At 37.8% G+C, this 18,622-nt stretch overlaps 1 protein-coding gene across 2 annotated transcripts; it reads right to left on the bottom strand.

Annotated features, from left to right (window-relative positions):
- Positions 1–1,649: 1,649 nt before the first annotated feature.
- Positions 1,650–5,834, bottom strand: LOC142970093 (insulin gene enhancer protein ISL-3). 2 transcript variants are annotated; one of them, XM_076110257.1, is made up of 6 exons: positions 5,777–5,834; positions 5,179–5,368; positions 4,545–4,807; positions 3,034–3,320; positions 2,184–2,351; positions 1,650–1,766 (listed from the first exon to the last, which is right to left on the bottom strand). In XM_076110257.1, the coding sequence occupies exons 1-6, from the start codon at positions 5,832–5,834 to the stop codon at positions 1,650–1,652; spliced, it is 1,083 nt and encodes a 360-aa protein (XP_075966372.1). The 2 variants fall into 2 exon arrangements, with proteins under 2 accessions (XP_075966372.1, XP_075966373.1); XM_076110258.1 differs by having other exon boundaries at positions 3,034–3,317.
- Positions 5,835–18,622: the final 12,788 nt, after the last annotated feature.

Here is an 18,622-nt window from a genome sequence, read left to right as displayed (position 1 = left end):
CATGACTGATCGCATCAGAGCAGATTAAATAAATAAACAGGGTGATATACAATTATATTGTTTCCTCCTGTGCTCACTTAAAAAATAATCTACGTCTGAAAAACAGGTTTATCCACAGATTCTCAGTGCGCATGGCAGCTTTGTTTTGTCCTGCACACAGTGGAGAGGAGGTCAGTTCATTTAGCCTGAGCTGTCATCTCGGCTGACCCGTGCGCCATAACGCAATTTACTGAAAGAAAATAAACCGAGGAGGAGAAGTGACCCTTTACTGGCTTCTCTCTGTTCCCCTCACATGCGAGGGGCTTTGGGGAAGGTGTGCGCGTGCATATGCGCGTGCTTGTGTGTTTGTGTGTCTATGGTGGGGGTGTTTAGTTAGTTTGTTGTGGCTTCAGTCAGTGTATCGCTTGCAGGTGATGCCAGGACTAGATAAGGGGTCGCCGATCCCTCCGCGCTGTCTAGACCAGCTTGTGACTCAACCAGAGTAACTGGACTGGGCACAATTTACAGCAGGTTTTTGCCCCCGAGATAGTAAATGACCACTGTCCGTGTCCTGCTACATGACCGAAGGAGAAAAACACCACAGATGGAGGTGGATGATAAGACAACGGAGCCTGCGGGGTTCAATTCCGGCAGGACGACTTTAGTTTTAACAGGACAAACAACATATTCAGTGCAACTGGAGTGATGATGTGTTTCACTTTTCTTTTTTTTTTTAAATGCCTTAAATCTATTCCCTCAAATCGGCCTCCACGGCTGTAGAAGATTTGTAATGGTTGCACGTTTCTCAAATCAGAAATGACCCGCTGTCATGAGGAGTAACGATCTGTTACCGCGTCGGATCTGAACAGTGAATTTGACTTTGTCTCTATAAGAGCGCTGGACTACAACATGTAATTAGGTCTTACTTTTCCAATGAAAGATGGAGAGTTGTTGCTCATTTCAGAGCTACTTTTTCAAATAAATTAAATTACTGCCCTACAATATTGGCTTGCAAATGCCTGTACAAATATTGATCATCAAGACATGTTATGTATTCAGCTTGTTTTTTTTTATTTTTTTATCAGTTAATAATCCCTTTACGAATCGCTTACCTAACAATAAATAATATAACAATAATTTACTTTTTGATCGAGAAGCTCAAACAACCTGCCCTTAAGATAAAGTATTTTACAACACGAATAATTTGCAGATTATCATGCTCTGACCTTAAGACACAGAGTCAACGGGACTCGACAACGCAATAAATGTATCAAAAAATTCTCATGTTGAAGAAACAAGACACAATATCACAAGGAAGTCGCAGAATGTCCATGTGTTTCGACACGTAAATGTTTCCAAATTGTTTTCGAGGGAAGGTTTGGTATATCCATCAGGAGGTCTTCTGTACAGCTCTCTCCGTATCAAGTCATGCAATAATTGTTCTGCTTAGTTTTTGTCAATGAAAGCTCCACAAAAAAATCGGAGTCAATCGGGGCTATCCTGGTTCCATCCCCTCCATGTCATGAAATTAAAAAATTAAAAAAACTCTCCGTTGTAGTTTGGGCGATGTGATGAGTTGGTCACATGCAAGGGACCGGGATCATGCTGCAATTGTCCTTGCAAGAAGGGGGGGGGGGGGGGGGGGACCGATGGGTCTGAGGGGCCCAGTTTCACGTCTCCACCGGGCTGGGTACCATACTGTTGGGGGTGTCCGGTAACTGAGAGGACAAAGAAGTCACGTCGCTGCCCGAGGAGTTTCCGAGAGACCCCGATTCAGAGAAAGAGACCTGAACAGACAGAATCACAAGTGTCAAAGTATGCGAAATATGTAGCCTTTTATTTTGAAAATCTGGTTGCAAAAGCATTAGAGTTCAGCTCCCCTGCCTTTGCTGACATGGAGACACAATGTTGACATGACATGCATGGATAGATAGATAGATAGATAGATAGATAGATAGATAGATAGATAGATAGATAGATAGATAGATAGATAGATAGATAGATAGATAGATAGATAGGTAGATAGATAGATAGATAGATAGATAGATAGGTAGATAGATAGATAGATAGATAGATAGATAGATAGATAGATAGATAGATAGATAGGTAGATAGATAGATAGATAGATAGATAGGTAGATAGTGAGGTTGTGGTGTGCTGTGCATGTCTGTGTGTGATCTAGTCTGTCCTGAAAACACACACACCAGTTGTTGGAAGGCTGGCTGGTCCAGGTCGCTCTGCAGGGCGAACTCACTAAGGGCTTTCCATGGAGGCTGGTAGGTCTGGACCTCCACTGAGTTTCCCTGCATAGAGCTCTCATGTCGAATAGGACTCCCGGCCACAAGAGGTGTCCCTGTGAGGCCCTGCAGGTTCTGACAAAATAATGGTAAAATCATTTGTCTGTGTCCTGCAAGAAAGCGTCTGTCACATGTTTTCAAAAATACTTTTTTTAAATTGAAAAGTGATGTTTTCATCTGCCATTTATGATAAATGATAACTTTGGGGAAAAAATGCACTTTTCCCCCAAAAAAAGTTTTCTCTTGGGGGGGGAGCAAATATTGAACTACAGTGTCAAAGCAAGAGATGTTTCCAAGATGTAGAACAAGCCTGTTTGCAGAGGATATTTTTATCTTTCAGGTCAAGCAACTGAAGCCAAAGCAGTTGATTCATTATTCATTGGCCTAAAATTTGAATAAAGAATAGCACCGAAGCCAACTGGAGCAGTCATTTTAGTGTAAGTAAACTATCAGAAGTGAAGTTTCGAAAAGAGTAGTATTGCAGGCTGATAGTGATTCACATTAATGGTAGAAAGAATGTGTAGTAACGAAGGCAAACAACCACCAACACTAAACATAAACTAAGGTATTAGGTTATTATGGCTGCCATCTGTTTGTCACTATGCATATACTAAAGACATATGCTGGCCTCAAAGAGAAACAAAAAAACACTTGTATCTTGGTCATGGTTAAAAAGACCAAGCAAACACGTAAATACATGAATGAATGAATGAATGAATAATAGTAATCGAAGGGTCAAACTTACAAAGATGTTTACAGTCTTATCACTGTGGTGCTGTTGCTGGAGCTGCTTCATCAGGATGGACCTCTTCTTGTCTTTGCAGCGCTTGTTCTGGAACCAGACCCGGATCACCCTGGGGCTCAGGCTCGTCATCTCCACCAGCTGCTCCTTCATCAGAGCGTCCGGCCTCGGGTTTGCGTTGTAGCAGGTCCGCAACGTGTGGAGCTGCTTCTCGTTCAGCACCGTCCTCACCCGAGTCGTCTTCTCCGACTGCTTGTGGCCGTGGTTCCGATGCGGGGCCTGCCGCACCGTGACCGGGTCTGCTGAGCACGGAGGAAAGAAAAAAAGGTCCGTGAGAAACTGTGCAGAGGCCTCAGAAAGCCTTTCAAACTTTGATACAATTACTTAGCAGCCCATTCATCTCAATCTGCGCTGTTTTTTTCCTTTTACATCTCTCGGATTGTCTTGTTTTACGCGATTATATTTATCAGCCTTACATGAAATGTTATGATATATTAGACATAAATGTTTAAGGCTCAGGTAAATAATAGTCTTTAAAAAATGAAAGGAAAATATTTATTGGAAGTTTCTATGACATAAAAATCTACTTAAATGTACATATTGCATGGAAATTAGAACGAAATTCTGGTCCATAATATTCAGATGTAAAAGACGTTTGCGTGAGTTTTGATAGCCTAAACTTACATTGTACATGATTTTTGTTGAAGGTTGCGTTTGCAATGTAACCGCTCACGTCTTGCATTGTTGTCTCTTGCCAGCCTATAATAATCCTTAAACCTATCGTCGTTAAACAGGAGGAGATTGTTTTCCTAAATCTGTAGGCCTACCTATACTTGCAACAAAATTAGATTTGGAAAAAAAAAAAACGCAGTTGAAATAAGAAATCCTGCTGGTGACACTGGGCTGATCTGTGTACAGTATTTTGAATTCAGCGCTTTAAAGCAGGAAATTGGTGAACATTATTCACTTATTTGCTTTGTTCTCTTTCTGTTGGCAGGCGCCCTAGGATGACAGCTCTGCAAACACACACACGCACACGCACACACAAGCACGCTGCCACAGTCAAATAGGCCTATACCAGATTATTCAGATAATGGTAACAGAGCAGGTAAGAGCTAATGAGATCAATTATGAAATTAGCCTAAAGAAACATGGCAGCACACACTTTACACACAAACACGCACCAAGCAGACAATCACAAAACAAATTATCTGGATGTTAAAGGACAACAAAAAATACTAATCATTGACCTTATATTGATTTTTCATTTCGCTTTTCACTCAAGCACTCACCATTTTTCAACAAACGTTTACTTTTTATGTGTTTGATTAGTTGTCAATGCGAATTTCTTTAATTTCATTCTTTAATTTCTTTAAACTGAAGAGCTTTTATTCAGGAATAAACACACAGCCGATTTTATGATTTTCTGTTGTTATAGGAATAATTGCACTTTCTAAAACTAATAGATACAGATAATATCTATATAATAATTATGATAATAATAATAATATTAATGATAATCCGACCTGCCAAGTGCAGCGGTCTGTTAGAGTGGATGTGTCCGGGGCTGATGGGGCTTCCTGCGGAGCTCCTGTCCAGCAACAGGCTGTGGTCCGCCCGGCACAGCAGCTCGTCTTCCCGCAGGGAAAACTCGTCTCCCGGCAGCAGCTGCCTGCTGCACACCGAGCACCGAAAACACTCGATGTGGTACACGTTATCCCGGGCTCTCATCACCAAATCGCTGCTGCTGAATCCCAGATTGCATTTCGCGCATTTTATTCCAAACAGCCTGGAAAATTAGGGAGACATTGTCAGAGAATGAAAAATCTACGAAGAAATGTAAAATAAATAACAACGAAGAAACGTTCAGATGACAACTCAGAGTTGATCTAAATACTGCTATCATTTATTTGTAATTTGAATGAATAACAAAATACTGTGGATTGTGTTTTCTTATTTTTTGTAATATTGTAAACTGAATAGTTAACGTAGGCTTTGTGCTACAAAGTATTCTGTGTTTTATATCCAAATAGTCTTTTTCGAATTAGGTTTGACCTCTTCATAATATTGATTCCTATTGTATTTAAATATGTTTAATTTACGTTTGATGTGATTAAACATAATCCAGCCCATATAAAGAGAATATTTCCAAACTCCTACCTTACATAATCTCTTTTGCAATAGGTTTTGCCGTCCCGGACGAAACAAGTGCACGACTCATCCAGGTACTGGCTGCACTCTGCACACTTCAGGCAGGCTGCATGCCACTCCAGGTCGGGAGAGACTTTCAGTATGTACTGGTCATGGATCTGACTTCCACATCCTACACACATCGCGAATCCTGACTTCTCTGCAAAGAGACAACAACATTTAAAGCACACACTGAAACGCAGCCAAATAAGCACACTATCACAAACAATTACAGCATTTACTCGTTAAAAAAAAAAAGTAGTAAATCCAGTATGTTTCAGTTTTGCAGTGAATTCCTCTATTTTGCAGACTGGACACGTCTTGATGTTATGTAACAGATGTTACTAGCATTCGTCAAACAAAGCACTGAATGGTTTTACTTCTTTTTTTTAAAGCGCCTCCAAAGTGCACAGCCAGAGAAATAAAAGGCTACTATTCTCTATGCATCATTAAGAAAATAACTTAAGTAGTCGGTGCACTGCTGAATATATCAGATAGCCCTTAATACCACCGCGACGAACACAAAGTCTGCCACTTAAAACTCCACCGAGCAGTTTAGTTTACTTACTTTTGGAATGATCCCCCATATCACCCAAGAAAGAAGAGCTGAAAATAATATCCACCATACAGGACGGATAAAGGGGATTGTGGTAGATTCAGAAAAGATGCGAGGAGATGACTGGCCCTTCGGCTGCCTCCCTGATAACGTGTGTCTCTCCGGACTGGGAGGGTGAAGGGGGGTGGGGGCGCCGCGCCGAGGTCCCACACGCTGCTGCTCTGACGTCATGACGTCAACAGGGGACTCAACAATCGCCCCAGTGCGTCACTCTCTCAATCTCTAAAATAAAATGAAAGTCCGACCTATATTTATCTTTGACAGATACTCAGAATGAAGAGGTTCATATTTAGTTTCATCTAACAATGATAAAAGAAAGCTAGGAAACAACAAATGTTTTAACGGAAACACCATGGAGCCATTTTGATCAAGATTTTAAGATGCACATCAATTGCATAATGCTGATGGGATGATCATCAGTATCATTATCATCATAGGTAAACCAAAAAATGTGGCAAAGCATTTTTTTACAAATATATCAAAATATTTACCAAAACAAAATCTATTTTTTTTGTTTGTTAAATAAGCCTAAAGGTTGCGTTTCTTGGTCACCCAATGAAGCAATAACAGATTATTGGCAGTAATTATAATATCAGTGTATTATTTGGGCCATAACACAAATGATTACATGTCTATTGATTGTTAAACTGTCCTCCCCAGATACTCACAGATAACTTTTTGTCTTATGATTTTCATATCCCTTCCATTAAAGTTGAGATTTTAGCTGTGCTGTATATCTTGGTTCAACATCAAAATCATGTCATGATGAGAAACTGATATTTCTTGAGAACCCAAGAGTCGCATTGTTGGTCTTTTGACTTGGAGGCAAAACTAGTGCAGATTACGGCCTTGATAGTTTCTTATTTAAAAAACAAAAAGTCAACCCAAACGATAAATCGTACAGTAATTTGTTTTTTGGACATAATTTCAAGAGGATCTGAGGACAGTCGACAAGTCTTCTCTGCTCTGTCCCTCCAGGTTTCTCATCTACTCGAGAACAAGGCCATCTATTGGAGGAAAAGCAGAACTACATTTAAACATCAGATATGACATTTATCTCTTCCATGGCTCTCTCTATATGAGCTTGAAAACTAAAGATCTTAACTAAACCGCTGTATCACATTGAAGTCTTAATGGACATCTGTATTCCACTCATAAGATTCACAAACAATATATTGTTTAAACAAATATATATGCATTTCCATTGACATGCTAGGTCTGTTTGAATAAACAAACAGTTGCACAATGCCAATGTTTACTGTGGTAACTCTTTTCCTCCTTCATCATGTAATGTAGTTAAACCAAGCAAACAGTCTCTTCTCCTCTGTTGCAGACATGGTTAAACCAATATGATCTGCTATTACACAGGGGAACTGTAAAAACTGTTCATGCCATGATGATGATGACTCTTATTTTGAAAGCCACACACCAGACTCTCGAGACAACCTGTGAAACATAATTACATGAAAGAGGAGGAGTTTGGGGAAAATGGTGAGTTCAAATATCTGAATGTAATTAAGTCACGAATGTGTCTGTTCATTTAGTTATTTTGCGGCAAAAATAAGGTGATGTTAACTACCGGCGTGGCTGTGTATTCTTGTAGGGTTATATTTTATATGCTTTGTCCCTCAATGCTGTTTTATAGGTGAGTTGAGGCACAAACTGGTTAATTAATTTAGTGTAGGGGTATTTTAGCCAATTAACAGCAAATCTGTCAAATGCATTGCATGAGTACCAAACTAAATATTCATGGTAACTACGAGGCAGCATGATTATGATGATTATTATAATTTCCATCTTCAATTAGTCTAGACATTAGTCTACCACTAGTGTCAGGTATACATTTTAAATAAAAACGAGTACAAATAACCCTTTCAATATAATCAATAGAAATGATGACAATGTCTTTGTGGCCTTGTTTGGCTTAAGCTAAACCAGCTGCTCTGTTAGCAGACTACTTACTGTATCTTCATGTTGTTGTACATGTATGTTTGAGGACAGGGTCACTATGTGCAGTTATTATGCAGTTTAGTATTCCTGCCAACAGAAAATGCTGTTGGCCTTTGACAGTCAGACACATTTTAAATTGACATTTAAGAAGCTTAATGCAGGTTTTTGTCTGTCATGCCAAACTGCCCAAATGAAAGTTAACGTCAATATTCTAGTACAATTTATTATTTATCTTTTTTCAATACTTGTCTAAATGAGTTCTTACAGGCGGGCCACAAGTGAGAGAAGAAGTACTGTGTCATGCCTAAAAGCTGGTACCAATTGTAGGCCTGCAGTATTTCCACCGGACCTGAAACTAACAGCAGGAATACAAGGACACAAAGAATACCTGCAGCTGTCTTGCTTATTCAAGGGCACTGCAGATGTACATCTCCTGTATATCTTCTGTTCGCGTGTTGTTACAGGCTCCTCCTGTAGTTTACAGAGACACTGTTTGATGTGGAGAATAATCCATCATTTCAAAATCAAAGTGACCTAGCAGCCAGAGTGTACAAACAAACAAAAACTGATACCTGAGCTACAACACACTGACATGAAGGTATGAGTTCAGTTAGGATGAATGGCCTGGCATAACCTCACTGAGGTCATTTGTAAAATGGCAGGAAGTGCTTTTATCTACTTTTGAGTAAGGTAAGGTCAAAGCAGTCCAGCAGATATAGTGGCACAACATCATTCATACCAAAAACAACAACACAGAGGAATTAAACAGATTTCAGCTGCAGTACTTCAAATCAGTTTAACTTCCCCAACATCTGTGCAGGAGGAAAGAAATACAGTTCCAAATGTTGAAAAGTTTTCTAAATATCATTAGTTTGCAAAAGAAAGTTGTGAATGTTGTTGTCTACTGAAATTCATCTGCTCAATATCAAATTTAGTATATCTCTGTAATTCATAGCGTGTTTGAGCAAATCCGATATTATACAATGCATATTGGATTTTGCAGCTTTAACTATTGTGTCTCCATGTCCTAATGCATCTCAAAAAAAATGTCTTTTTAATGAGTGACTTCATCCTGTAGTCTGATTGTTCAATAGAACTGTCAGCTCAAACATCTAATGGTATTTCAATTGAATTAGGATGCATTCAATTAAATCTTAGGTATTTTAATACAGCTCATATTGATCTTTATTTCTAGGCTTTACTTTGTTTGGTATTACAAGGTGCAGTATGTTGTTAATTCAATGTGACTCACTCACTTGCATCGGTCACTTTAATTTGTAAGTATAGTGTTTCTCAGAGTATCATATTCAAGCCACTTTTATTTCTTATTGTAAAAGTGGCTTGAATATAAAATACATTTGTTGCAGATACTTTTAAAACTAGACAGAGTATTACCTCTTTTATGCTTTGGCATAACCTTTTCACCCGGCCCTTGGAGAGCTCATTATAACCATTACTTTACCTTTTATAGTCTCAGTCACTGTCACTAAAGATCTGTGAGAGCTTTGTGCTGTAAGCCTAAATATGTTATGCTTCCCTTTACAGATTCTCCTACCCAGAGTGTCTGCTGAGCTGGATACGTGGCTACTATTTCAGACATCACTGAGGTCAAATCCCAAGACTTTTTTGTCAGGACCATGTAAGCTGGTTAGCCTCTTGTTGCGATAAATTCAGTAAGTGGCGTAAACAATGAAAATGTAAAGGAAAGGCACACCAACCAAAGGGATACCACTTGAACACCATCCAACTATTTGCTCAAGGTTCTTTGTAGCACATTAGCTTATCTTTCTTTGCAACTTTTGCGTCAAGGATAAGCTAGAAACCAACATTATGATAACTCATCGTAACGATGTATCATAGACAGGGCCTGATTAATGTTGTAGAAGCATGCATTGAGTGTGGTGCACTTAATCATTCAAACCATTTGGCAATGTTTTGATCCTGAGGCTGTGGCTTATTTATGCATGCTGTACTGTATACAGCGTTTCCCACGATGCATAGCCCGCACAGACGGATCAAATATTGAATATAGACTAAATTATGTGCACTCAATGATTTGCTAAGGCTGCCGGTCAAGGGGTTAAGTTTACGAGTGTTTCATACCGTATCAATACACAGCGACAGGAAATGTCACATGCAGCATTATTGTTTGCGACCTGTTAATGAATGCTAGATCAAACAAAGCCGTCCTAGCTGTCACTCTGGCATAAAAGCCTCCCTGAAGAATCTCTAATCACAATTTGATGGGGCCCATTAACCTCATGAAATATATATGTGTGACTGAAATTATCCACTTAAACTTTGGCAAGAGCAAAATGTTCTTGTTTGGAATTCAGGGGGGCTCTCCTGGGCTGCATTACTGAACTTTTCACAGTGACTCTTGAATGTTTTAGGGTTCTACGGCACTTTGCCTTTGTTGTGAGATTCACCATTCCAATGCCTTCCAACTCCCCGGGCTTCATTCTATTGAAGTCGAGCCAATTTGTTTATGTCCGTTAGAGTGACTTCATTTTTTTCATAAAAAAAAGGATGTGTTGCTTTTGAACAGGGTACTGCTTTGTTTTGTAACTATACTTTTTTTTCTTCAAATAATTCTTTGGTGAAATCAGACTTTATTCTGAACATTGTACATCTTCACATTGTGTGCCATGGATTTTTTTTTTTTGTAATTTTTACAAATATTTTGGTGACAATTTCAATTGCAGCTAAACGATGTACCTAATTAAGATGACTTTTAATATGTGGACATTTACATGGGTGAACAAATGAATGATTTAAATTATTTGAAAGAAACCAAGAGATACTGATCATCAGTCTCATCATCACATGAATGATCACATCAGATAAAGGACAGACTTGCTTTTAATTAAAGAACCCATTATTTACTGACCATCATTGTCTAGCCACTGTTAAATTAAGATTAGAACTTAAAAGCCACACTACAGAGTGCTGTATAATGTATATCTTTTATTTTTGTATTCACATTTTCCCCACCTTCTCCTTCTTCCTGAGGGCCTTTCCTAATGGCTCCAGCTGACCTCTAAACCAGGAGTGACACAGCTCACCAGTGCTAAAGTGGTATCTTGAGGTACGATAAGACCTTTCACTGTAAGTTCCATTGTCTAGAATTGAAGGCTTTTTCGTCTTTCTTTCTTTTTAAATGAAAAGCATTCGCCCTTTTGGATATGCTACACATAAGGGATTTGATATTTCATTTGCCAATACTTTTTGTTGTTGTTATCATGTCCATCATATCATAGTTGGGAAAACCTTTTTGAGGACAATTTTGGAACACATATTATGCAGCAGGCTGAGAAGTATGTTTGTGTGCACAAATTGTTCATTTTCAGTCTATCGAGGCTTATTGTGTTAGAAAAACACACAATGTAGCATGTGTACTTAAAGTTGTACCTGAAGCAGCATGAGGACATGCAGCATTACAACATGTGGTCTCAGTGGGAATCAAAACTCATTCCTCGGCTCTGCTAACCTTTTTTTTTGTTATTCTCATTTTATTTAATTCAGGACGAGGCCTGAAGAGTGGTGACCACTTCCAGCTGCTGTCTGAGCTGGCTGATAAACTGAAGGATGCAGGTATTTTGTTTTTCATGTGTGCTAAGTCAATTTCTTCTTTCCCACCTGTGTGAGAGTGTGATATTTCTGTCTGTTTTCTGCATGAAGTGATGTGTGTGTGTGTGTGTGTGTGTGTGTGTGTGTGTGTGTGTGTGTGTGTGTGTGTGTGTGTGTGTGTGTGTGTGTGTGTGTGTGTGTGTGTGTGTGTGTGTGTGAGAAAGAAAGTTTTATAAAATCGTCCTCCACTATTAAAATGCAGTGAGAGCTTCTAGAGCTGCTGCAGCTTCCTGAGTCATTAATCACAAACACACTGTTTGTTTTCCTCTCACCAAATGATCTTAAATGTTGTATTTTGATCAATTAAATGACTGAAAAGCCTGAAAACACAACTTAGACTTCAAGCAGCAATTCTTTTCAGCAATTATATATTTATTGATTTATGTAATTTTTTTAACAGTATATTCATTTATTTATTTGTAGATTGAATACAATATATCCTATATAAAATGATCCAATCTGAATGCTGTTAGATGACAATAAGAACATACGATAGGACTGTATAACATGAACGTCATGACAACCGAATCAAACAAAGACAAATAGCCATGAATATTGGTATATTCCCGAAGAAATGAGGACATATCTTCATGAATATTATTATAGCAATATTCTCCAAGTAGATATGATGTCAGTCATGATCTTGCTCACTTTGGTACATATTGTATTTTTTCATTAACTGCAATTATCACACTTGACATGTCTTGTTCTAAAGACTTCAGGCTAATTCCTGCACACAGTAGCATCATTTAAAACAATTCTAAAATCACTGAGTGTATGACTGTATTAATCTGCAGTATAGTAGTGTTTAAATACTTTAATTTGAACACATTTGAATGATTCGATTTTATTTTTTTCTTACCCTAAGCAACGTTTTAACCTCGAAACCCCTTGAAATGCAGTTAATGGTTGTTTTAAAGCTCTGAATGATTTACCAGAACCAATAGTAAGTTAGCTTTAAGTGCTTTGCGACCGCTCTTATGTCCAGAGTCAGCCAAAAGTGAAATGAATATAAGCACTCTGGTTATAAGATATTAAAAATGTGTAAACAGATATCTCCCCAAATCATTTTGCAAAATAGGTCAAGTATCACTTTTAGCACAGAGTTACAGCATATTTCACAATAAATAGTTTTTATTTATCACAACAGTGATGGTATGTCTGCATGCGTGGTTATTTATTGTGTGACAGAGACCTTAAAAAATGCCTCAGAGAGAAAAAAAAAATAGAAAATCACATCCTCATGCAAGCGCAGCCGCTCTGAGAGGGGAACCATGTTGCAGATTTATAATTCATTATTCTTCAGAGTTAATGCAGTATTCACACGATAATTAGTATTAATTTTTTATTGGTGCCTCAGGTCAGTTCTGCATTGTTAGGCTGAAGAATCTGTGCCATTATTACCACGTCAGTGTAACTGTCAGTCGCCTGTTTTATTTTACAAATGTACGTCTTGTATTTTATTATCGGCTGCTCTCATCAGCGCAGAGCGGCGGTCTTGTTGCTTATCAGCAGCTTTAACAAGAGGCTGTGTCACTTTAAATGAGGAAATAAGCATCTCTGTGTGGATCAGTCAAAACAATGCTATCACACACTGAAACAGTTGGTCTTTAAACACTTTGTCCATTAAAAGCAAACTGACAAGAAAAAAGTATTATCTTTCACTATTGGTTGCATTTACAGTTTACTACAGATTTTGCTGTGACTATTTCAAATTTACCAGACTGGTATGACGCAAAAATAACTACATTGCTGTGTTAGGGGTGAAGAAAACAACAGGAACACCTTATGTCATAATGCAATTTAATGCAAGCGTTGTTGATTTGATGCTGCTTCTTGCTGATGTTTTACTTGCAATTTTAACATTTGTTAAAACAGAAATGTTATTTAGTCGGTTTTATTGAGCAGTGTATTAACAAATTTATTAAGTTTACATTTTAAATTTAAGTTATTTAAAACTGAATTCTTGTGTTTTTACCTGAATTAGAGCTGAAACAATTAATTGATTTCTAGATTAGTCGAAGACCAAACATTTTTTGACTATTGATTTATCATTTGATAACCATTCTCTGGTTCCAACTTCTCAATTGAGAGATTTTTTTGCATTTCCTCTGTCATGTTCACAACAGTCAAGGCTTCATTCTTGTGCGCCGTAGTGTTCTGCTTATTGACCAGCTGATTAATTCACTTGTGTCACAATCTGCCTGTTTTGTAAAGCACTCGTGTTCTCACACCTGAGGGAAGCTTTGCTGTGTGAAGGAAGAGGTTTCAGCATCACTTTGGGGTATTTTATTAACAGGACAGCAGGTGCATGACTCCCTGACCCACTCCCTCCACCAGCTGTGTGTGTACGAGTGTGTGTGAGCATGTGGAGACCAAATGGCAGACAACCAGAGCTCTGGGAAAACTGGCCGAGCTTAGCAAATCAAGCGGTAACTCTGGTGAACCAAAAGCTGCCTGCTGCTGCCTCAGTCAGTTACTTTCCAGAGGAAACTTTGAAAAGCTGCCTGTGTGCAGAGGCAAAGGGGCGTACTTTCTTCTCTCAAGTGAAAAAAAAAAGGGCCCTTGATTGACAGCGCCTTTCATACTGTATTATCCGGCCTGGCTTTTAACTCCAAGAGAACTGTGTTCACAAATTGATGCTCTGCTCCTTTGGGGCTGTAGCTGAAACATTAAATTGTGCTGAAATATTCATATGTGAGTGCATTTAGCTGAGAGCAATTGATGTGCGACTCCCCAGAGGCCAGATAGAAATGTTGCAGGGCCCCAGCAAGCGCTTTGCGGACACCCTGAGTTCTGGCCGGGACCGTGATTGTGATTTAGCCAAGGCTACTGAGTCAGACTATAGGCTGGATTCAGGGGGGCTGATGTCAGTGTCTGCCCTTGCGGCCAGAGACGAAATATATGGTGGGTTGTGCCGCAAACCAGTTGGCAACATGAAGGCTATCAAGGTTATTAAGACAAATAAAGTATGGAATTATAAAAGAGCAGTTTGGCAGCCTATATTCATTTTTGAAGAAAACCACTTACTGGTACAAAAATCAACAAAAGTGATTTAAGTTGTCAAATAGCCAATTTTGTGGTGAAACACCTCAGGGTGGGGATGCTAATCAACGAGATTTGCTTTTTTTAAATTACTTTTGGGATACAAAAAGGACTCCGATTCTTGAAATGCTAAATTAAAATGTTAATACGGTACTTTTTGCTATTGAAGTAAATATTTTCTATTATCTACATGTTCATTTAGTACAATGCTGAAGCATTGTAGTCTCATCTCAGGAGCTGTTCAGCATCTGGCTCGATTGAAAACCAGTAATTTAAGTCAGATTGCACAAAACTGACAGTAAATTCTGTTCTATAGCCCTATTCTTATTTATTCCTTCAGAAATATTCATGCAGTGTATTCCACTATCAATATCGCATTAGCTTTTCACCAATCAAAAAATGTTTACTCATTCTAAATGTTTATGTTGGGAACAAGAAACAAATGTCAATTTGAGATGAGGAAAAACAGGAATTATTTGTTCACACTTGGAAAAAAGATTATTCTGAAGGTTTTTAGATGATTCATTTTTTCCTGACTCAGTGTGCACTTACATGTCGTTACTGTAAATGTTTGGTCAGGATGTTTCTGCATTTGTTGCAGAAGCAAGACATTGCATGTGTATGTACATGGCTTCAATACGATTTAGAAAAATGTTGAATCTGTGGCAACCGTTTCCCTGAAGAGTTGGGCTTTTTACTGAAAAATGTTTGCTATAATTTACCCATCATGTAGCAAGTCATGCATACCATACTTACACATTGGATTGCTGAATTCATTTTGACGTTCTGTAGATTATTTTATTCAGTTCTTTGGAGCACGGAGGGATGTAGGCCTAGTGTCCCATCTCCCAGAGGAATATCTCAGTTGTGTCTTCATGTTTATCACATTCGCCTTCTTCTGATTGCTTATAACATGCGCTGGAGCAACAAGAGAAAACTAATCAGGATTTTTTTTTTCTGTTTCTTAGGATAAACATAGAAAAAGCCAGAGACCTTAACATGGTGCAAATCAGACTCAATAATTCATTCCTGGCTTTATTTCCATTCATAGTTTGCTTGTGTTCCTTTTATTAGCCAATTAAAAACGCTATTTACATTCACTAAAACCGATTTAATAATTAATATTACATCTCAAGAGGACTGAAATGATTGGGCATCGGCCATTCAGCGGGTCTTGATTCCAGTTTCAGTTTGACCCACTTTTATTCCAGGTAGGGAACCATCTGAGGGGAAGGTATGAAAGCTCTTTTATGTTAATGCAAAAAAAAAAATCTTCTGTAGCCATGACAACAGTCTCCTGAGTGGATTTCTTCCACCAAGCGAACCCCTGGATCCTGTGCACTTAAGAAATATGTTTCAAAAAGAGAACCTGAGAAGCTTTTTAAAGGACGATGTATAATTTATTTGTATTTTTCTCCTGCTTCAGAGCTTCTTCAAAGTGTGTCCTGTATGAGACGTGTTCTGAATCTGTCAGACTGCGACAGTAATGCAGTCGTACTTCCCACATCTGTTTGTTCTCAATGAGATTAACCTTCTTCAACATATACCCAGCTGTTCTGTGCCATAAGGCAGCGTTCAAAATCTTTTCCACGCACTCGAAAATAAATCACATTCATAAACAAAACCCCTTCGGTGTTTATTCAGTAAATGCCTCTTGGAAAAGCAATTGAAAACATCATGCTGTCTATTAATACCAGCTCATTTGAATGGTTAAGGACCTGGTTGTTCTTGTCATAACACATACAGACTCATTGTCATTGTTCTAGCTGACAGCAAACCGAGTAAGATCCTCAAGATTTTAGGTTGTATAACTAAAATGCACTTCTGCAGCTTGACAGCTGACAACAGTTCGACAGAAAGGTAGTGGGATTAAAACAATAAACCTCCGATAACCACTCTGGGGCAGACGAAGTTACACTGACATATCCTCACCTTTTAAATTAACATGGCTAAAGCCCGCTGAGGCAAATTTGTGATTTGGGACTTTGGGCTGTATAAATATATTGAATTGAAATTGTGAGCAAACAGTAGCCTATTTATAAATCCAGAAGATGCAAATCAACATTAGCATTCATTTGGGTTGTGCTCATGCTATGTGATGAATGTGAGTGCATTTATTCTTCCTTTAGCTCTGTTTTTGACAGTGTGGTGGGCGGTACTTCAAAAGTAAAAGAAAAACAGAATATGCATATATGCAGCAAAGTAAACACAATTCAATTTCCTAAATTCTGCACGTTTCCAGATTTGCAAACTGTCCGTGAACCTGCAAAGCTTAGCATTGCCACCAACACATTAACTGCAATAATCTCTCAATGAATACAAAATCTGACCCGGTTTAACACATTAAAATAAGACGTGCAACCTGACAAGTAGGCTAATCAAATATGGCGATTACAAGTAATAAAAAAGTAATTGTGAAGTGTGTTAAAAAAGGGATAAAAAAGTCATAGAGTATGTCGAAAAGTCATAAAAAAAATATTGTATTTAGAAAAAAGTCGTAGTATAATATGTCGAAAAAAGTCATAAAAACAACAAAGTACAGTATGTTGATAAAAGTCATTAAAAAGTCAGTATAATGTGTCGAAAATGTCGTAGTATAATATGTCAAAAGAAGTCCGGAAAAAAAGTCACAGTACAGTATGTCGGAAAAAAAATGACAGTGTAGTATGTCGAAAAAGTTATAAAAAAGTAATTGTATAGTATTACGAATAAAGTGATAGTATGTCTAAAAGTCATAAAACATCATAGTATAATCTGTTGAATAAAGAAATAGTATAATAAGTTGAAGAAAGTCATTAAAAAGTCTTGTAAAGTGAGTATCAGTCTTAAAAAAGACATGATATAGTACAGTATGTTGAAAAAAGGTACACTATAGTTGTTGTTTTTTTAAAGTGAAAGTATAGTATGTCGAAGAAATTGACAAAAATAATCTTATTAAAAAAGTCACAGCATAGCATGTCAAAAAAAGCCTTAAATAAAATATAAATTGTATATTGTTTGCTAAAAGAAATAAGACAAAAACTCAAAGTTTTTTTTGTATACGTTTTATTCATGACACGTTTTATTGTATTAATGGTACATATTTTAGCTTCCTTTCAGCCTGAATTAATATGAGGCCGGCCTTAGTTTGGCAAGTTTGGTTACCATAATGTGCTCATAGTGGTAGAACCTTTGCTAAAATGATGATGATTGAACTGTTGGTTTATTGTGCAGTAATATAATGTGTAATGCTTGTATTCCGGTCACTCACCTCTGGGCCTTTCTCATTTCTCCATTGTGTGCTCACTCAGCTCCTCGGTCCTTGACTCTCCAGCTTATGACCCAGAGATAAAGTATAGATAGTATAGTATGTCGAAAAACGTTTTTAAAAAGTCACATCATATTATCTAAAAAAAACACGATGTAGTACATCAAAAAAGTCATAGTATAGTATTCCGAAAAAAATCATAAAAGAGTCATAGTATAGCATCTAGAAAAAAAGTCATGAAAAAAACATAGCTCAGTATGTCAAAAAAGTCATAATTCAATATGAATTTATGATTCTATTTATTCATAAAGCCCAATATCACAAATTTGCCTCAGAGCACATCATCTTCTGTACTTGGACCCTCGTTTCGAAAAAGGAATAACTTGTCGTATTATAGTAAGTCCTAAAAAGGCATAGTATAGTCTGTCAAAAGTGTCACACAAATGTTATAGTAGGTCTTAAAAAGTCTTAGTATCGTATGTCATAAAAGTCATAGTATAGTATGTCAAAATAAGTCATGAAGCAGGGTGTAAAGTGTCTGTGTGGAGGGGGGGGGGGGGGGGGCGCAAGGGCCGAAACATGCCCATATTCAACTTCACCTTCCTTTCTGCACACCTGTTCTGTGATTGCTTCTTATACATTTTACATGTTATTGTGGTGACAAAATCTGTCCACAAAAAGCATATTAATAGTGATAATGGTATTTAAAATGTCAGTGCCAATGTCTTCTTGATCTGTGCAGCCCTCACAAAAAAGATAAGACCCACCAAACTGTTTGTTTTGTTGAACATTAAGGTTTGACTTCAGACAAATGTAGCCACTCAGTGAGTTAAAGTCATTTCTAATCTGGTGGGAAATATTAGATCAGCTTTTCACACCTGTGACACTGTTATAAGACTGTTATATTATGAAGAATTTACATTTCT

The sequence above is a fragment of the Anarhichas minor genome, unplaced genomic scaffold (genome assembly GCF_050575085.1).
Source record: "Anarhichas minor isolate MPS153535 unplaced genomic scaffold, ASM5057508v1 ptg000042l, whole genome shotgun sequence".
Taxonomy (NCBI): Eukaryota; Metazoa; Chordata; class Actinopteri; order Perciformes; family Anarhichadidae; genus Anarhichas; species Anarhichas minor.
The sequence above is the reverse complement of the archived record's forward strand: the minus strand, read 5'-3'. Positions and strand labels throughout refer to the sequence as shown.